At 44.0% G+C, this 19,592-nt stretch overlaps 1 protein-coding gene across 1 annotated transcript; it reads right to left on the reverse strand.

Moving 5' to 3' along the window:
- Positions 1 to 1,861: 1,861 nt before the first annotated feature.
- On the reverse strand, positions 1,862 to 12,203 carry CHRNA1 (cholinergic receptor nicotinic alpha 1 subunit). Its single transcript, XM_026092832.2, has 9 exons — positions 12,109 to 12,203; positions 9,655 to 9,800; positions 9,465 to 9,509; positions 8,908 to 9,017; positions 8,053 to 8,248; positions 7,384 to 7,621; positions 6,026 to 6,249; positions 4,488 to 4,727; positions 1,862 to 2,550 (listed from the first exon to the last, which is right to left on the reverse strand). The coding sequence occupies exons 1-9, from the start codon at positions 12,149 to 12,151 to the stop codon at positions 2,419 to 2,421; spliced, it is 1,374 nt and encodes a 457-aa protein (XP_025948617.1). The 5' UTR covers positions 12,152 to 12,203; the 3' UTR covers positions 1,862 to 2,418.
- Positions 12,204 to 19,592: the final 7,389 nt, after the last annotated feature.

The raw sequence follows: 19,592 nt of genomic DNA on the forward strand, positions 1-19,592 counted from the left end.
CAGCTTTAATGGCAAGAAGATGGCAGCTGAAAGGGAAGCAGGTTAACTGCTCAGGGTGCTGTCACTGTCAAAAGGACACCTCCTCACCTCTGTCCTGCGGTGTGCATTTAACTTAGGTCTGTTGCCTTCAGTGTCATTACTTTTGACACATTAGAGAAACTGAAGGATGATTCTGGTCTCTCATTTGTATATCAGGAAAATTGTTAGTTAAAGTTCAAAATCTGAATTTGCCTCTTGAAGGCAGTGGGGTACCACAGCGATGCTGGCACCGTTGCACTGCTGCTTAGCCCATCGTGAGCAGGGAGCTGCATCCCGAGGGCCGAGCGCTGAAGATGAACAGAGCTGCAGCAAGCCCTGCTCCTGTCAGCAGAGGTTTAGCCTAGCATATATCTTCAGCAACGGTTTACAGGCGTAATGATCATCCAGGGAGGCAAAGATTACCATCATCAAAACTGTAAGGGCTGAGCAGAGCGTTACAAATGATCGATTGACCTAGACAAACTATTTGCTTTGGTTAGGACTGCAGCTCACCAAAACACTGCCCAGCGGGCGCTATGCAATGCCACTCGGCCACCACTGAAACATTCCCCAAGTGCCTAGTTTGCCCTAGAGAGCACTGCAGATGCCTGCCCGCTGCAGACATGACACATGCCTGTAGAGCATTAACGTAATACGTTATTTCATTAAACTCACGGCAAGTTATTTACAGATCTCCCTATTAGCTTGGACAACTAGCTTGAAAAGACGAGTACCTTGTGTCAGTTGCCCCACCTCTCCCTGTTTATTTTTGAGAAGAACAGGCAGCACGGGTGGAATTTCAATGCTGTAGTATTAAAACAAACGTAGGCTTGTTGTCTGTGTTGAATATTTACTTAAAAACTGACAGTATCAAAGGTCTTTGGACAGAAGCAGCAATACTCCGTTTTGCCACGAGAGCGAGCTGCCGCTCAACTTTTGGCTCCGGCTCGGTTAGTGCTTCGGGCTGCTCGGGAGACCTGGGGGCGGGGGGCTCGGGCACGTTGTCACACGAGTAAAGCCGAGCTCCATCCTTCCCCTCCTACCGCGCCTTGTGCTGCCGCATCTCGCTCAATGGTCATCGTATCACTCAGCAGGGCCGGACACAATTTTCGAGGAGCAATGGAAGATGACTGTGCTTAGGATGCCACGCCGAGGCCCCCCCAAACTTGCAGCTGCCCCCAGTACTAGGCTCGCAAAAAAGGAGAGCGGAGGCCAACTTTCCTAGAGCAGACAAGGCTGGAGTGGAGAGGTGGTCTGACGGGCACACCCTTTCCACCCTGTGGCCTAAACCTTTCCCTTAGGATGCAATTGTAGAACAGCTGTGATAACTGGAAATCCTAAGCATTAGTAAGTAATGAATTTGGGGCTTCTTATAACGGGTGTTAGCAGGCAAAGATAAGAGGACAGCTACTGCGACAGAATCACTCAGATGCCAGTGCTAGAGCTTAGCCCCCGGAGGGGCAGCGGGCTGAGCAGCGGCTGCAGGGACAAGGAAGATCCAAGAGCTTCTGTCTGCGCAGGCCCACGTCGCTGCAGAAACCTAGAGTTGCTTTCAGGAAGGATAGGTGAGGCTAAAGAAAGAGGGCAGACCATGGCTTTTTTCCTTCAGACAGGGTAACTGCCTCTAGGAGATAGGCTCTTGCATGCTGAGGTGCAATATACTCCCTGGCTGCAGGTTATTTGGGCGGTCACAGAGCAGGGCTCACCGATACAACAGGATGAAAAATCCTCCTCTGCTAAAGTGCTTTACCATGGGGCTTGATCGCAAAAAATGCCTGTGCGGCCCAGCCGGCCGAGTCTGGATTCTCCCCCCCCCCCCGTCTATGAAGAATACTCCCTCCTCTTTGCTGGACCAAGAGTTTCTACAGGTAGAGGCACATATCAGAGTCAGGCATTTCAGATTTATCCATGAAAATTAAGTGCTTAACCATGGAGTTTGAGATACTTCTGCTGGTTATATCTAGTGTTACAAGAAGAGTCATCTGAGACATTGCCAATACAGAAAACACAGAGCAGATATTAAAAGAAACTTGAAATCTAAAGTTAGATACAGATTTAAAGCCCAGTTAAAGCATATTATGCTATTGATGTCACTAGAATTGTATCTGCGGGTTACAAAGTCAAACAATCTTATTAACACATTAATGTTTTTAATAATTGGTAAAATGGATCAAAACCTGGTTTACAGCCATTCAGTCTACCAGTAGCATAAATGTTTCTTTTTTGGCAGTGAAACGCCACTAAGAAGCAGCTCAGAAGTGCTAAGTATGGCACCCTTCATTTTATTATCCCCATGCCCAGTGGGAACCGATTTCTGTCTGTGAAACTTCCAGAGGCTGGCCAGGTTTTGATGGTCATATCAGATGCTGGCCAGGGCAGCAAATGGTTTCAATTTTGTGTTCATCCCTGCTGATTTAATTCAATAAGGCGACCAGCAAATACAGCTAATGTTCCAATAATGCAAACTAGCATAAATATACCAAGGAGAAGATGATCAATCACCATTGCAACAAACTTCCATTCCTCTGCAGCCTGGGAAAGAAAGAAAGGGGATGGTTACAACCTCTGCAGAACTATGTTTCTTATGGGCATTCTTGTAGTTTACTGTCTTGAACAGTGGAAAGGCTCTTTCTTAGTTCCATTATTATGGAAAACCCCCCACCTCATTTTGTTTTCAAAATCAGATTAGTGGTTCAGAAAGCCTAAGCTGCCTAGAAATACAAGTTTCAAGACTAAACTGTTTGAAGACCCAGACAATTTGGTGAACAGTTACATTAAAAAGAAATTACAGAAAGCTTAATTTTTGGTTGAATTGTTTCCTTTTGAAAGGGAGCTTTAAGTAGAAAGCAAAATGCTTATTTTGACTGGAATGTTTTTTTTTTTTTAATTGCTTTTTTTTATTCTTGTGGAGTGTCTGAGCAACTCTTAATTTAGCTGTAGTCCTTGCTTTCAACACCTAGGGGTACATGCTAAGGTCTGGGACCACCTTTTCCCCTTGGGAACACTTGCATTGGGACACAATGCAAACCACTTGCTCTGAGACAGCATTTTCACTGAATAGTTTATGTGGAAAGCCAGTACCATGAGAAAGAGCACAGTGTGCCGTACTAAGCGTGGGGCTCAGAGTACAGGATTATTGCCTTGTAAGTCTGCCTTAATGAGCGACACGTTTGGGCCTTAGCCTCCCTCTACTTTTGCCTTAGTTGCCCCACTAGTAGGAGAGGCCGTTGTAAGTTAACTACAGGACACTGATAATCAAGTACTGTGTTAGGTGGTCCATAAGTGAATGTGAGGAACCCTCAGCCCTCAGAAGTCACAGTCTTCAGTTTATTTTTGGAATTTGACTTTTGAAACCTTCTGGAAGTGGTATCAGTGGTACCTAGATGACAAAAACAGCTGGGCTCTACTTCTGTAGGGAGAACTTGCCAGTAAACTGAAGAACCTCCTTGTAAGTATAGAAGGAACCAAAGTCCCAGAGACCCTGAAACCAAGCCAGCCTTGCTGAAGGTGACAGCGAAAAGGCATCGGGGTCATTCAGAACACAGACCAGCACCAGCATTTTCCTGTCTGCTCCTGGAATTTTGCCACAGGAACAAACACTGTGGTGTTAAGTTTTGCCTCTGTGAAAGAAAGGCCTCTTTTTCCAAGAATATGGGCCAAAATACTGTCCCAGAGAATGCTTTCCCTATCTTCAGGCTAGCCATTGCTGCCAGACATCTGCGTCTCGGCGGTGCATGTCTGGCATCATTTAGAAAGGTGAACTCCTGATACCGAATTATCCATTCAAAAGCTGTGTGAGCTGCAGTAACTGAAATAAAAAAGGGGGTTGATTGTGTTGAACATGCTAGAAGGAGACAGAGCTAGGTTTTCCTGGGGAGCACTGCCATATGTGGCTGTACATGCATTTATCCTTACTTTGGCTTGCAACGTGGAAAAAGTCAGTAATCAGAGTAGCTCATGACATGCTCCACTTACAGGGACTACTTGTAGCGTTCCATAATGAAATAAAACCCTACTGAAACTGGTAAGTCACATGTAAGAATTCTCAAATAAAACTACTTCTGCGGAGCTTGGAATTGGGCTTGCCTCCTGGCTTTCAAAAAGAAACAGAGGATTGCTGACTACATGGTGAGGGTGCCTTCAATGCAGCACACTAGGAACGTGCTTTGGAGCTTTACTAAGGTTCTTGAAACTGCTTTAGCTAGTCACAGTCACTCCATCCCTATGGCTTCAAATATCATATTTAGAAAACTTCAGCAGTGCCCCCCCTTTTTTTTTTTGGCCACAATTCAATTGCCATCTGTGACTATTATCTGCCACTCCTTATTGACTGCACCAAGGGGAGAACACTGTCCCCACTTAAAGCCAAAACTCTGTCTGGAGTGTTTTTGTGAGAAATGGACATTTTGCCAAAAAAAGATGTAACAGTTTAAAAGCAAGAAATGAATCATGCACAAAAAATGCCTTACGTTACTAGATTCTTGGTCTGATTTCATCGTTTCCGCAATGTATTTGATTCCCTCTATAGCACTTTTCACATCTGGGTTTTTGGTAAGTGAGGAGTAGAAGTTGACAGGCGTGGGATCTGGTTTCCCAGAAATTTCAGAAATATCAATATCTTCTGCAAAAATATTTTTGTCTTCTCTATCCCTGGATGGTCGTTTCATTGTAGAGAAGAACATGATGTTTGGGATGGTGTCAATAAAGATCTGAAAGCAAAGAGAGAGAAGAAGAAAGTTTCTGTTTGGAGAGGCTGTCCGACAGATGCAGCTAGGCAGCAAACAGCGGCGAGCCTCCCAGGCACCAGCCCGCCTGCCCGCCGGGTCTGCCAGCGGCTCCGTTCGGAGTGTGTCACCACACACGCGTCTTTTGTAAGCCTCATGGCCTGCGGCGGGTTGAATCATCCGCAGGCCTGTCGCACGTTTTCTGGAAACAATTTCCCACTGCCGCGTAGGCAGCATCTCCACGTGAAGGGGCGCGCTTGTCCCGGCCCAGACCCTCGGCTGGCGTGAACTGACATCCCGGGGTCAATTCTGTCCGATTTGGCACGTGCTGCTTATGGATCTGGCTTGAAGAAGGGACTACAAAGGATCCCTTTTGGCTACCTATGCTCGACTTTGCTATTGTAAATGTTTCGGTTATATGTGCGTATCCGGTTTACAATAATTTCCCTCAGAGTGGTGGAGGCTTGTCTCCCAGACCAATCTGCGTGCAGTGCTTGTCTTTAGGAGTGTCTCTTCTGCAGATTTTTCATGCTGCAGAGTGAATCTGATGTAAATTGTAGCCTTAAAAGTACGGTTAGAAATCTGTGAAACAATCTCCTATTCACGTCGTGCTTTAATATGAACAGAGGCAGGCTTAAAAAAAGGAAAGAATAACTGAATTGCCCCCCTTTGGTCCTGTCTCCCTGGCAAAGAGCCTGTAATGACACACCTCCAATTTTTCACCGCTCACGATTACCATTTACCAGAGGGTGAGGACCTGCTCACTTCCCAAGGCCTGCGGACTAACAGTATTTAATGGAAAATCACGGAGAAGATCGTGGCTCTCGTTAAGCTGTGTTTTGAAAAATGGGAAGCTGAACAGAGGCATGCCGGCTGACTCCTGTGCTCTGCCTTCAGACGGGCTGGAGGACTTGGCCGCTGGCCGGCAGCAGCGTTACGCAATCTGATGGAGACTCAGATCAGTAACATGGGCCGGCTGTACTCAGACGAATTTCTTTTCCCTGTACCTTCAGGTACAGGGAAACCAGCTGCCCCTGTGTTTTGCCTCGCCTAGTCCCTGCAAGACTCTACCCCAGCGGGCAATTTTGTTAGGTAAAGGAGCAACCTGGCAGCCTTGCTGACTTGACACGCAGCTAAGCAGTAAACACTAGCTCTTGTGCCTAGAGAGATTTAGCGTGATGTATCTGCTTCCCCAGTCCTTGCAGACTTTTATTAGAAAGCCAGCCAATGAAATATGTGGTGCTCTGTGGAAAACGGGAAACATGCAAAGCTGTACAGCTCACCTTCCTGACCCACTGCGGCATGGTGTGGGTACTTGGGGAGCGGTGGTGGGTGTTGATGACAATGACCGTAATGATGATGGAAGCGATGACGAACACCATTGTAAACAACATGTATTTGCCTATCAAAGGCACTGCGCTGGACGTGGAAGGAATCAGTTCCACAATGACCAGAAGGAACACAGTCAGAGACAGCAAAACAGAGATGCTGAGAGTCATCTTCTCACCTGCCATGCAAAAAAAAGACAATATCACTGCTGTTCGTATCATTCAGTGCAGAGATGGGGTTTGAGAAGATATGATATGGATGATGGCTGTTCATAAATGTACATTTGAGTGCATCTGGAATGCTATTATCTCTCCTAGCATTCAAAGCAACTAACTAGATTGGCCAAACTTGAGAGCCTGAGATAGGATCAGCTCCAGCATTAAGGTGGATAAAATCACCAGGCATGACTAGGTTGAGAGGCAGGTGATGAGTATGGAAAGCTTACTTGCTGGGATCACTTCATGGGCTGTGGATTTTGAACAGTGAGATGCATGCACCTGATCAACGCTTGCTCCTTGGAGCCAGTCTCCTGCAGGCTCATTTGCCTTGCTCTCTGGCAGACTCATGCAGGGCTGAGTGGGCAGACATACTCATATCTCACACTCAAGTTTAGATTTGAGATCTTCCAGTAAGATAGAATGTCAAAACCAAACTATAAAACATGATTCACACATCTATCATCTATCCAGTTGCACTTTATCTACTTTTTGGTGGAAAACTTTATAGAAAGTCTTTCACAGAAGGAGCTTAAAGGCAGATTCCCAATACAAAGTAAAAATGAATGCAACGCTGGAAATGGTTGCAGGTAGCAAGTTCATTTCTCCAGCAGAGAGTTGCTCAGGAGGGACACACAAGAGGCCAGAAGAGACCAGGGTTACTGTATCAAATGAGCCAACGCATGAAAACAGAAGAACAAGCTCTGTGCTCTAACACAGTGCAGAAGTGCCTTAGTCACTTGTATTTGCTCACTTGCTGTGTGACCTGCTAACATACTGAATACCCAAATGACAAGATTTAAAAATCAATTTGCCAAATCTTGATTTCACAGAAGTTGACTGGATAGTTAGTTAGTCAGTGATTTCCATGGGAAATCAGTCTCGTTTATCTAGATAGCAGTGGCTTCAGTTTCCAGAGCCTTCTCTTTATTTACAGAATGTTTAGAACTAGTACCGTGAGCTAAAGGGTTTGATTTTTAGTAAGTGCTGAGCATCTCCTGCCCCGGATTTGGCTGGGGATTTCAAGTTCTCAGAATTTCTTAGCAACTTGTTAGAAGAACAGTTTCAATGGCATCAAAATGAATAAATTCACATACCTGAATCTGTGGGTAGATAAAAAACTAACCCAGTTAGAAATGAGAAGAGCAGACAAGGAATGATGACATTCACAATAAAGTAGAGAGGCAGGCGCTGCATGAGGAAGTGATATGTGATATCCAGATAGGGGGTATCAGGGCAGCAAGCGTAGTAAACCCAGTGCTTCCAGCCTCGGTAATCCTTCATCACCCACTCGCCACTCTCCATGAAGTTACTCAGATCTGGACGATCGCTCTCCTGACAGCAAGAATACAAGTTCTTAATATTAGATGTTCTGAACAAAATCAAAACTTGGCCTTCACTTAGGAACAGAACGTTCAATAACCCAGGCATTTCCTGCATTTTTGTGAGCAAACCAACCATTCTTATCTGTGTCATTTTGCTTTAGAATATTGTCCTTTATGTAGAATTCAACTAAATATTTCACAGAAATGATATTCAACTACAGAGAAAGACTGATGAAATATCTAGAGATAGGAGACATCCCTGAGGAGACAAGGAGAGAGTCCTTGTAAATGGAAAACCATGAGCAGAAAGAACCGCCCCTCAAAAAAACCAAGAAAAACAAAACAGGCAGTAAAGTAAGATGCTCCATATGAAACCCGAGATTTCCCTAAAAATATATCCAGGTCCTTACTGCTTTTCCCAATTACAAAATTATTGCTTACCGGGTTAATAACAACCACTGTACCATCATACGTCCAAGTGCCCAACTTCATACTACAGTTCTGCTGGTCAAATGGAAAGTGTGTGACTATAATTTCACAGTAACTTTTAAAAATAGCTGGTGGTGTCCAGGTGATCAGGCCTGTATGTTCTAAAAGAACTTTGGTGTATTTAACAATAGCAAAATCACCATCTGCACTGCAAAAGGAGAAAGGACATTAACAATATGGACAGCATGATTAACATCATCACGACAGAGGGTTACCTGAAGGAGTTAAGGAGACATAAGAACACTGGGCGCAGTGGTTGTACTGAGGTAACTGGTTAGAGAATTTGACTAACTTAACGCAAAACTTAGGTGTCAAATTTAGACCTGAAGTCACCAGGCTACAAAGGCAGTCAATGTTTTCAAAAGGTGGGCCTGTTTGCTTTTCCGTATTGACCTACTGTTGCCATCTTAGTGCTCTTTCGACACCTGAGGTCTCTTGATCTGTTCTCTTTGCTAATTGAGCAATTTCCCTCTTGATGGATTGTCCAGGCATAAACCACAAAGGATTTCTCTGATCATGGATCACCTCATCTCCCCAGCGTCATCATGCTCCCTCATGGAAAAATTTGCTCTGAGGCATGCTATATACTACACCAAATGAAGTCTAGCTGTCCTGGGAAAGCACTCCTATCTCTGCTCAGCTCTGAACTCTGCAGATGGGGAAGAGGGTGGCTCTGGAACAGGATTAAGGAATAGACAGTGGGAAAACAGCCCTCTGTTTGCTGCTGTCTGTCCCCCAGTTCAGTTAATGTAACTATTACCTAGGACAGAGATACTCCGTCCTTCCCAAACAGTTAGCACTCCTTACTTGTTGTAAAGAACAAGGTCTGGGCGCCAAATATCATCTGATGGAATACGGATTTTTTTCACACCACCATATTCTTCTGGATTCCATCTTAGGTTGACATCTGTCCATTGCTAAAGAGGAAAAATTTTAACCAATAAGAACGTATTCCAGTATGGTTGGAAGTAGTTTTAATATTTCCTGGAAATACTTAACTCCTTTGTTTTGGGGATTTGCAGATAAGCGTAAACATATGCTATGGGCCCCCTAGGTAGTATTTTTCATTAATTTAAATTTTGGCTTAAAAACAAACAAACAAACTCCAAACTCCTCAATCCAAAAGAAGTATAGCAGAAGTTTACTGTTTGAAATAATATCAGAGAAAGAGCATTCAAATACAAAATTCCTTTCTGAAGGATCTCAGATGTTCTGTGGACTTTCTTAAGACTCCAGAATGAAGAAATACTCTATTAGCTGATCCATCTGTCCAGGCTGCCTCTGGAATCATAACAGAGTAGTTCATTCCTGGCTGTGTCCACTGCATTTATTTAAATCGAATGTTTAGCAGTATTTAGAGTTACCTGTTTTAGACGTACATTCGTTGTTACAATCTGATTTACTTCATCCTTAAAAAAAGAAAAAGGAAAAAAAGGAGAAAGTAGCAACAAACATCTGGATTAAGGGAGAAAGACCATTTCCTGAGAAAATGACACTGTTTGGTGATATCGTGTAAACTAGCGGTTGAATGTGTACCGCATGTTCATACTGTACCACATTAATAAGCTGAATGAGCTGCAGTCCGACTGTGACGACAACCGCATCCCGATGGTCTTCCACGGGGCGCACCACCTTGTTGTAGTCCCTGAACAAGTCTTCCACGAGGCGCGTCTCGTGCTCGTAGCACAGGGTCAGCCCGGCTGCGGAAGAGCAGGGGTGGCATCAGCGAGGTGTGACAGGGCAGACTCTGCTGTGCTGTCACTCCGACGCAAGGAAAAAGGAAATATGATCGATGCAGTCATCTGCGGGTTGGCGCTGAAACCCTTTCTGCAACCCCTCTCTTATTTCACGTATGCATTACAAACACACTCAGCAGGGGTGGTTACCTCTCTGATCTGGAGGCGTATGAAGGCAACAAATCTCCAACCAGGAGATCAACAAAAGTTAATAACCCCGAGTGTCGAAGTTCAAACTAAGCATTAGGAAACTCCCCCAGGGTCTCTCAACCTGCAACTACGATTACATTCAAAATTTCTGGACATTTGAGCAGAGAAAAGACTCATAATCAGGGATTTTCAACATCGTTGTCCTCTCCACCTTCAATTCCCCGGGCTTGCCTGTAACACTAAAGAATGGGTAAAGCAGAAGTTCAGCCACGTAGGGGAAAGCACCACCGAGACTGGCTCTCTCGTCTGCAGTCTAAGCAGAGCAGCATCTCCTGCTCGTGACAGGAGTTCTCTAGGTTGTGCTTACGATGAGAGGGAGGGAAACAGCAATACGTTCTTATATTTTTATTTCCTGTTCTCCCTCGACCAGTGGTCCATTTTTGTTTTACTTATTTCTCAGTCTCAAATGAAACTGCATAAAAATCAGCCATTTCAGGCCCACTGTGAAGAGGAAAACCATCTTTCCTTTCAAACAAGAGATTATTCTTGCTTCATATTTGTCAAATCTATTATTCTTATTTCATTTTCTTTTCATTTTCTTATCCCTTATCTTTTCTGTCAACTGATGTATATGGGAACAAATCCTTTCAAGGGAAAATTTCTTTGTTTTTTTTAGGGTGTCTCGCACCTCATTTTTGTGAAGACTGTTTCACACTCCAGTTCTCCTCAGGGAAGGCTCTCAACCTTTCCTTGGAAACATCTGCACACGTATTATTCAGCTTGACCCAGCAGTGGTATATAAGAGAGCCCTTGTAAGTAGTACGTCATGAGTCACTATGGCAAGCAGCAGCTTTGACTGGGTGCAGCTTTAGCGATACATGTCATCATTTCCCCAACCACAAAAACATACACAGAAAAATATACAAGTCACATTTCCAAATAGCCCCTTACAGAACAATCTGTGAGACCAAGCAGTCACATCATGTGTCCAGATTGTAGCTACTTCACTGTTTCAAGGGAATAAAGCAAGTAAAAGTGGGGTTTGGAGTGTTTTTTTTCTGGTGTACCCCCTCTTAAAGGCAGTAACAGGGAAGGGGGACCAGTCTCTTTTGCTTTCCGAGACTGATCCTTCCAGCACCTGGAATTAGTTTCCACACAAGCAAAGCTAGCCGAGGAGCAAGCATTTTTGCAAAGCCTGTCCTTGCCTTTTCTCCCTCTTAGCTTGAATCCTGGGCCGCTGAAGTCACAAGAATTTTGCTACTGACTCCGAAATAAGCCTGGATTTCCCCTTACTTCCTAACTGCCTCTTCATCAGGTCCTTTCATACTGTTGGACTGGAATGCCAAGGACTCTGTCTCATCCTCTTCCTGTCATTAGGTGGTATTAAAATACTTGGAAGTCACTGAGAGAAAGTATACGTATGCTCTGCCACAGCCAAGCATTGCTTGCTTTCACTGCCAGGGAGGCTGGCTTGGGAGAGGTCAGCTTTCAATTGGTAAGCTCTGATCACAACCTCGTATCTAAGCTAAGCATTTTATTATGTCTTACTAATCCCATTGAAATCCTTTACATTGCTACCTTCCAGTGTGTCTTGGCAGAAACTTAGTATACTGCTTGAATTTCATGGAAAATTTTTACAATCACAAAATACTTACTCTTCTAAGGGACAGTTTAAAAAGACTTCTAAGTCCGATCCTGGCACAACACGTGCAGCTGCCAATCAATTCTGCTTCCTTGCTAGCAGTCCCACAATTTAATGAAAATGCTCCTTACGAAGCGTTACGTTTCAACCCCTGTTTACTGGAGCCCTCAGCATGCATTTTTGAAATAAATAGAGCACGGCAAAAAGAGGACAAACAGGGGAAAGCACTTAAACACAAAAACATCTCACTTGAAAATATTTGGTATTTGAAGATACAAATATTTTTAGCTGTTGCCAATGCACTCCGAAACTCTCATTTAAAGAAGTCTGTATTTTTTTCCTCATGAGTTCATAAAACCGTCCTCAGAACATGTTCTCAGAGTGCACGTTTGTTGATATCGACACATACGCAAAGCCATGGTCCTACACATCATGAAAGGAACGAACCCCAGCTCAAGGCAATCCCCGAGACACGTTTACCTGAGAAGGAAAGCAGCAGGAGGACACAATGGCCCTTCATCATCCGCGCTCCCTCTTGCTTCGGTCACATAGATGAGGAACGCACGGAGTGCCTGCGAGCTTTGCGTAGCCTCTCTGAGGAGGAGGGCTGTGCTGCTTCCTGCCAGCCTGCTCGCAAAACATGACCGCTGAGGTATTCCTTTACACCACCTGCTTTTGGGAATGACAGCTGAGAGCCACTGCACCAGCTTGGAAATGGGAGCACACTGTCTTTCCATGGTCAAGTATTTGCTACAGTTTACAGAAGATCATTTCTTCTAAGTGGCAATGTGTTTTGCAACTAAAATAAATAAAAACAAGAAAGGATTATCTGTAGAGTAACTGAACATCTCAGTGAGATCACTCAAAACGTTCCCAAACTGAACACCCAACGCTGCATGTTACCCTCTTTGACCTCAGTAACCTGCCAGATCCGGGATTTTGTTTCTTCCTGGGGAAAACTGATCACAGCCAGTTATTGCTCTGATGCATTCTCACCGCTGTGTGGGCTGCGCTCTGGGAATCAAGATACTGTGGAAGAGGAACATGAGACAGTCCCTTATGCTTCACAGATTTCTGAAAAGTCTCTGAAAAAGTCAACAAAGGTGTCAAAAAGACCTATTTTCTTACATCTACTTGGATTTCCAGAAGGTACTCAGCAGAACCCTCCCTTGAAGGCTCCTGGCAAAACTAAGGTGCCATGGAGTAAGAAGGAAAACCTTCCCTTAGACAACTATGGACTTACTGAACTATAAAAGGCAAACGGTAGGAAAAAGTGATCGGTTTCTGTAGCAGTGGATTCCCACAGGACATGCTAGTGCCTGTTTATTATAGTCATAAATCATCTGAAAAAGCGGTGAAGAGTGAGGTACTTGCTGATGATACTAAGTTACTCAGGCTAGCAAAGAAAAGGACCAGCTGTGAGGAATTATATATATGAGCTTACTGATATCACTCAGGAGCAAAATTGTTAGGTATAATAGATAGTTCTGTGCAAGGGTCAGCTCAGCGCTCAGTAGCAGCGGAAAAAAAAAGCCAAGTCAATTAGTTACTAGGAAAGGAGACCAAACAAACAGGAAAGCTGAAGTCACTATAAATCCAAGGTACCTGAGTACTATTTGCAGTTCTGGTCCTCTGATTTCAAAAGACTTGGAGAAGACACAGAAGAAAGTGACAAGGACATCAAAGGCATGGCTTGACTCCCACGCCTGGAACAATTAGAGTTTGACCCTTCAGGCTGGAGGAGAAACCAGGGAGCGAAAGGGCTCTGGTGGGGTCTGTAAGATCTTGAATGGTCTGGAGAAGCTAGATTTTGGATTCACTCACTGTTCCAATATGAAAAGTAGAGGGCATCAAGTGAGATGTAGAATTGCCAGGCTTAAATCAAGCCACTTCTTCATGCAGTACTTCTTTAAGTTGTGGAACTGTGCTACAGGAATTTATGGTTGCCAGAAATTTGTGTGTAATCAAAAAAATCAGTTTGATAAATTCATCTCATGCCATTAAATACAAAACCAGAAACTCACAGAAGTCCCTGAGTCACAAGTCAGAGGAGGCTGGGATAGTGTCCTGAGGAAATATTGCTAAATGCTTGCCCTGTTCCTGCACTTTTCCCTAGGCATCTGCTGTCTGGAGATGCGACATTGGACTAGATGCCCTGACACAACCATTCTTACATAGTGTTCCAACCTTCTTCTTCCAGAAAACATTCTCTACAAAAAGCTTTGTCCCTGGTTGACACCAGATGTACTTTCTACTTCTTATGAGAATTCTTTGTGCTTTCCACGAGTTTCCTGGTGGTTTTTGCTGGATATTTTTGGATTTTTTGTTTTTTGGTCAGCCTCTCCACTAACTTAGCATCTAACCTCTGCATTTACATTTATCCTCCAGTAAAAACTCTCTACCACATAACTCTGGCCTTATTTCTGACTGGCCTTTTTTGTGGCTTGTGTTTTAGTCAGTGGCTCCTATTGTTCCAGCTATCTTATTTCAAAAAAAGTGGTTGACTGCTTCCAACCTTTATCCCAGTGACAGGCAGCTGTTGTGCCCACTATAGCTACAATTGCAGGGAGGCATTACGGGAACGCTGAAAATGCAGCTCTGGATCCTCACAAGGTCTGTCAAAATGCTCTTTGCACACCCAGGGCAGGACTGGCAACTTCAGTCCTAAACAGATGTAGGAGAAGTTTTACCATAGTCCTAGGAAAACTATAGCTCTTGGGAAACATAAATTTCTATTATTCCAAAGGTCTAGCTGTTTGAAATCAGCAGGATGTAGAGTTTGTAAGAGCCCAGAAAATCTGCACAATCAACGTGGGTTGTTTCTCGTGCAGCTGGGCTGACCTAGAGCAGCCCCCTTAACCTGAGCGCCAGCTACATTTTGCCGGCAGGAAGTCAGCGGTCTCCATTCAAAGAGGCAGGAGCAGATATTTGGAGAAGGCCTTTGGGGATCTGCAACCTGACTGCGAGCAATGTTCACTGGTGGAGGTACAAGACTACTTCCCTCAGAGAGGAAGGAAAAAAAAATTCAAGGCAACCTGAGATCCTGTGGTTAAATATGGACAGAGAAATAAATGCTGCTTGTTATTAACAGCGCAATATGACCAGTCATGACCGAGGTGAAAAAGCAAAGGAAGGGATGAGCTATGCTGCGAGCGTCTGGATTTCATGCACTGCTAAGAAGGGTATTTTTACCTTCAGAGCATTCAGATATTAAAAAACCAGTTTCATTCCCAAGTAGAAAACCTTTTCACATCTATCTCAACTCAAAGCTTTTCTGGCTTGGTTTGTGAGGGCCTCCGCAGATCTCAGACAAATCCACTTCCCAGAGTAGTAAAGGCACCAGTTTTATACAATAGAGTCAAGAAAGCGAGCAAGAGGGCAGAACAGGTCTCATTCATTTAGATTGGGAAGAAACATAATTCAGTGCTGTCTGAGTTTAGGATACCACTGCTTTAATTCATTAAGAGTGTCAGGACCAAGTTCTGCAAGGGGAATCCCCTTGCCCACTCTAACCTGAAGTCAGCCACAAACAAACATTAGTGCAGATAAGCCCCTTTGGCAGGGTGACATCGTACAGCCACATTAGACGTGAACTGAATGCCAGATGCTTTGGACAGAGTGAGCAAGAGAGAATTTGCAATAAAATATTTCTCATAGAATTGCCTGCATAGGTGCAGTTCCTGACTATAGTGGGGAAAGAAAGAGGCAGGAGGCTATAATGCCTGCTAGGACCTACGTACGGCCATGTGGGAAGCAGAAATTAAATAAAAAGATATCACCTCAGAGTCAAGAGCAGGACAAGTTTCCACCCCTCTATTCTCTGAGCTACTCACACTATTGCTGATGACTTAATTGAGTTACCAAGTGCAGAGAGATCTGCACCTCAGCCCATCCTCTGAAGAGTACACACATGTCCTGCACAGGAATTTTAAGTTACTTACTACTTAAAATTAGCACTTTAAATTCCACTCGCTAGATAGTACATCAGGGAAATTAAGGGCATAAGAGCTGAAAAGTAGCAGCAGTGCTCCTTCATTTGTTTTTGGCTTCTAAATGCAGTATTCCTCTGTCGTAGTTGCAATTTTTAGTGCAGTTTGGCATCAGAAAAAATGGCATTGCTGGTGACAGTACATTATGGCAGTATTGGATAACAGAAGGCAGATGGTTAGACAAGTATTGTGCGAATTTGCCATGTGTTTGTTACCAGATTGCCCCTACTTATATACAGTATGGCATACATTTTCCTCTGGAAGCCATCTCACACTAGTCTGGCGACTCAACCCTATTGCCAGCAGATGGCAACAGATGGTTAGAAAAGATGCAGTGGGCACATGAGCTGCATTTAAGAGATAACTATCACAAACAATCACTTGGAAGAGCAAAACAGAGGGAGTAAATATTTTCAAGAAGAAATGCATTCAAGGCGTTAACAACAGTCTTGAGATCCTATTGGAGAGTACTTCTGTTTCTTCAAGTGCACATAAGAACACGCCAAGCATTAATACACACATTAATTTTAAAGCAGTATAAACTGACAGATAGGATTTTAATTCCGCAGATTTCAGGAACTTATAAGTTGCAGCTTTCCTACTGAGATACATCTCAGCTGTCCTGCAAATATATTTCATCCCCACTGATGTTTGTAGCAAATATGTTTCCTGGGCATCTTTTCTTTGTTTTCTATCATGCAAGCCAAAGGAATTAAAATACCAATGTCAAAAATGGTGATCTTAACCTCTGCAGTTATGAAGTTTACATATTATAGCTTAGACATAGTGCACATTTGTCTGATCAGAAGCGTGGTTCCAAAAAAAGGACTGTAGTCGGGCAAGGAAGAAAAGAAGAAGGGAAAGGTCGCCATCCAAATGGAGGAACAGTGGCTGCAAAATGCCTAGTTACATCAGCAGCACAAGTTTTAGTCTATTGCAGGTGAGGAGAAACACTGATCTCCTTTACATGGCATCAGTCATCCCAGTCAAGCTGCTCTCAGATAAAAATGACGCTAATCCTGGGCGCTTGTTAGCCCAGCTTGAGTAAGGCAGGACAACATTTTCTCTGAATTATGCAGTCAAACACTGAACACAGGTGCAGCAGTGAGAATGGAGACCAACGATAACTGAAGATATAACCAAGTTGGACCACAGGCTCGAGCAGACCGGCCACCAAATGTGAAAGGAAGCAATACAGTGGTTGTAGCTTCATGTTGTCTTGTGGTTAGGAAGCCAGCCTGGAAGATCCATGTAGCATGTCTGACTTGCTGAAGAAGTTTACTAGTAAATGCATCAATTTACTACCCACTTACTGCTCAAACTCTTGTCTTTGATCAGGCTGCTTCTAGAGCTCCTACCTGAGAATGACAGCTTAACTCTGGGACCTGCAAGAACCATGCTGGAGAGCCAAAGATGACAGCAGAAGATGACAAAACCCTTAGATGCAAGGTTTGCTCTACTTTGTTCCTGAAGGCCACTTCATCAGCACAGGAGTTTGCATGGACCATGCTAGAGTGGCGAGGACAGGAAAGGATCTGCTACATTGATGCATCCGCTCATGAAGATTTTCCTGCATGGGAGGACTCCAAATATTCTACTTCTATGTCAGGGAAATCTCACTTATACCTGGATGGGGTAAGAAGACACCTACATCACACTTACTAATAACTCAGCCCTTTCTGAACAGCACAAATCTCCAGCTAGCAGCCTCCTGCATCTATGGAAAATGTGCTCGTCTTGGGACAGACTACTACCTGTTACTACAGAAAAATCCCATGCAAGAGATTTATTCCCAAGGTCATTAATACAAGGGAGAGGAGCAATTTGATCTGGATTGTTATTTCATAACTGACATAGGAAATCCATCATCTCTACGCCTGGAAGTGCTGTTCGACCAATGCCCAGTCTAAATGGCATATTGCTGTACAGGCCCATTAGAGAGTTAGAAAATACACTCAGGCCTCGCTAGATTTAAGCATATTTGGATCACTGTGGCAAGGTGGTGCCAAGCCATGTGTATATTCAGCATCTGCAAAACCATTCCTGAAGTTTGTTCTGAGCTTCATCTGTAGCCTCCAGGCAGGACTCCTCTCTCTGCAGATGCAGAGGTGCTTTGCAAGGCACAAAAGTCCAACAACTGAAAGTAAGATTGACCAGGCAGGACGGCCCAAGTGTGAAAGCCGCAATCCCCATGAACACCTCCAGCTCTTCCGCACGCTGACAGTGTAGTCATCTAGGGCAATGTTTAAACGAGCCTCAATCACCTCAGGGCTCTCATGAAAGTGTCTGCCTCTGGGGACAGTATCATGTTGTCATACTGTATTTTGGGTACATATCCTGATTTTAATTTGCGTTTGTAAGTGTACACTTGAGTTACTACAAGTCTAGGAAGTAGAGCTTGGCATTGCCTGACTTTTGGCACTGTCGCTATATCCCGTCTTACCAGTATCACATTTCATACACTGGCCGAGGTCTGACACTGGCAGTCTTTGTGCCTTCAGCAGTGGGACCACGGACAGCATTAAAGTTGGTGTGTGTTTCTGGATCCCAACATTCACATGTTTCAATGCATGTATTTAAGAAGTGGACTGATTTCTCTGTTGGAGTAATTTCAGTGCAGGCTGTTCAATTTCAGCTTTACTGAAAGCTAAGCTGGTTGTTCAGCTCCTATGAGGTCCGAGAGATTTTGTCTAATATTCGGTATTTCAGAGTTTCCCTGAAGACATTTTGTGGGTGGCTCCACTGTATTACCAGAGAAAGAAGAACTGGCAATGTGTGAAGTATGTTTCAACGCTTAAAAGCTGCTGTACTGATTACCTTCTTCTCTTACCAGTTCGCGCAGAAAAAAGTTACCACATCATTTGAGCTCTTAACTGGCATAAGCTCTTCTCCAGTTGCTGGTTCATAAGGATATAACTGACCACAGTACAACCCTTGTGCAAAGTCATCGCTACCAAACAGAGAAGCAATTAGCTCCTGGCACCCGGCACACCACCGGCACATTCCCCACATAGCCCAGGCTGCGGATGAGGAACACAGACGTGCATCTGGAGGGCGTCTGCTTCCAGCCGAGCTCTCTCATCACAGTAAGAGACAGATGTGCTAAATCATCTTACATCACACCTGGAATAAGTGCAGCTAGCATAAACTTTTGTGACCTTGGGAATGCCTCTGTAACCCTGCAAGAGCCCCAGGATATCTAGTCTTGTGGTCCAGATTCTTTCATGGCTGGTATTTCCTGGATAAACATGTAGAAACAAGTTTATTTTATTTTTAATTCTGAGACTACCCAGAATGGCAGAACACACTTTCCCTTCACACGCAGTGCTTCCCCTCTCTAAGCACTTGCTGATCCCAGAAAACCCTTAACAGCGATCTCTGCAAAGCATCCATCTCACCTAGAGCTGCGGTTTTGCCTTTAAAAAGTCAACATTTACCTTACCGCACTGAGAGACCGCAGTATTTTTAGAGCAGGAAATACCGTTTTCCAACTGTGCTGTCCATTAGCTCCCAGGGACTGGTTTCTGCTCTTTCACATGACATACCTGAATTTGTTGATACATACTTCAGCAGTGGCTGACTTCATGCCAAAATATGCACTTTTATTACTTATTTGGGGATCTTTGCCAGTACGTGCACAGCATTTTGTTGGTAATTAATGAAAAATATTGACCTCTGTGGTTTCTGTTGTGCAGCTCTCACCTGTCACATTCTAAAATTATTTTGCCTGCCTCTTTACCAGGCTGTAAGCTCTTTGCCACAACGCGTCTCCTACGTTACACAACAATAAATTCATAAATTTGTGTTTATAACTGATCAAACAGAAAAACAAAGAGACCCCCTCAACTCAAGAAACACTTTCAAAGTGGTAACCAAAATATATATACAAAAAAAAAAAAAAAACCAAAAAAAAAAAAAACCCAAAAGCCGGCTGGAGTATACTCCGCAAGCAGTGGAGACTGAGTTCCCACAGCC

This window comes from Dromaius novaehollandiae, chromosome 7 (assembly GCF_036370855.1).
Source record: "Dromaius novaehollandiae isolate bDroNov1 chromosome 7, bDroNov1.hap1, whole genome shotgun sequence".
Classification (NCBI taxonomy): domain Eukaryota; kingdom Metazoa; phylum Chordata; class Aves; order Casuariiformes; family Dromaiidae; genus Dromaius; species Dromaius novaehollandiae.

Coding starts and splice junctions, on each gene's coding strand:
- CHRNA1 (XM_026092832.2), bottom strand. CDS start 12,151: ATGATGAAGGGCCATTGTGTCCTCCTGCTGCTTTCCTTCTCAG. Junction 9,018..9,464: donor CGAATGTACGTCTAAAACAG/GTAACTCTAAAT, acceptor TTTCCTCTTTAG/CAATGGACAGATGTCAACCT. Junction 4,728..6,025: donor TGCCGCAGTGGGTCAGGAAG/GTGAGCTGTACA, acceptor CTTTGCTTTCAG/ATCTTTATTGACACCATCCC.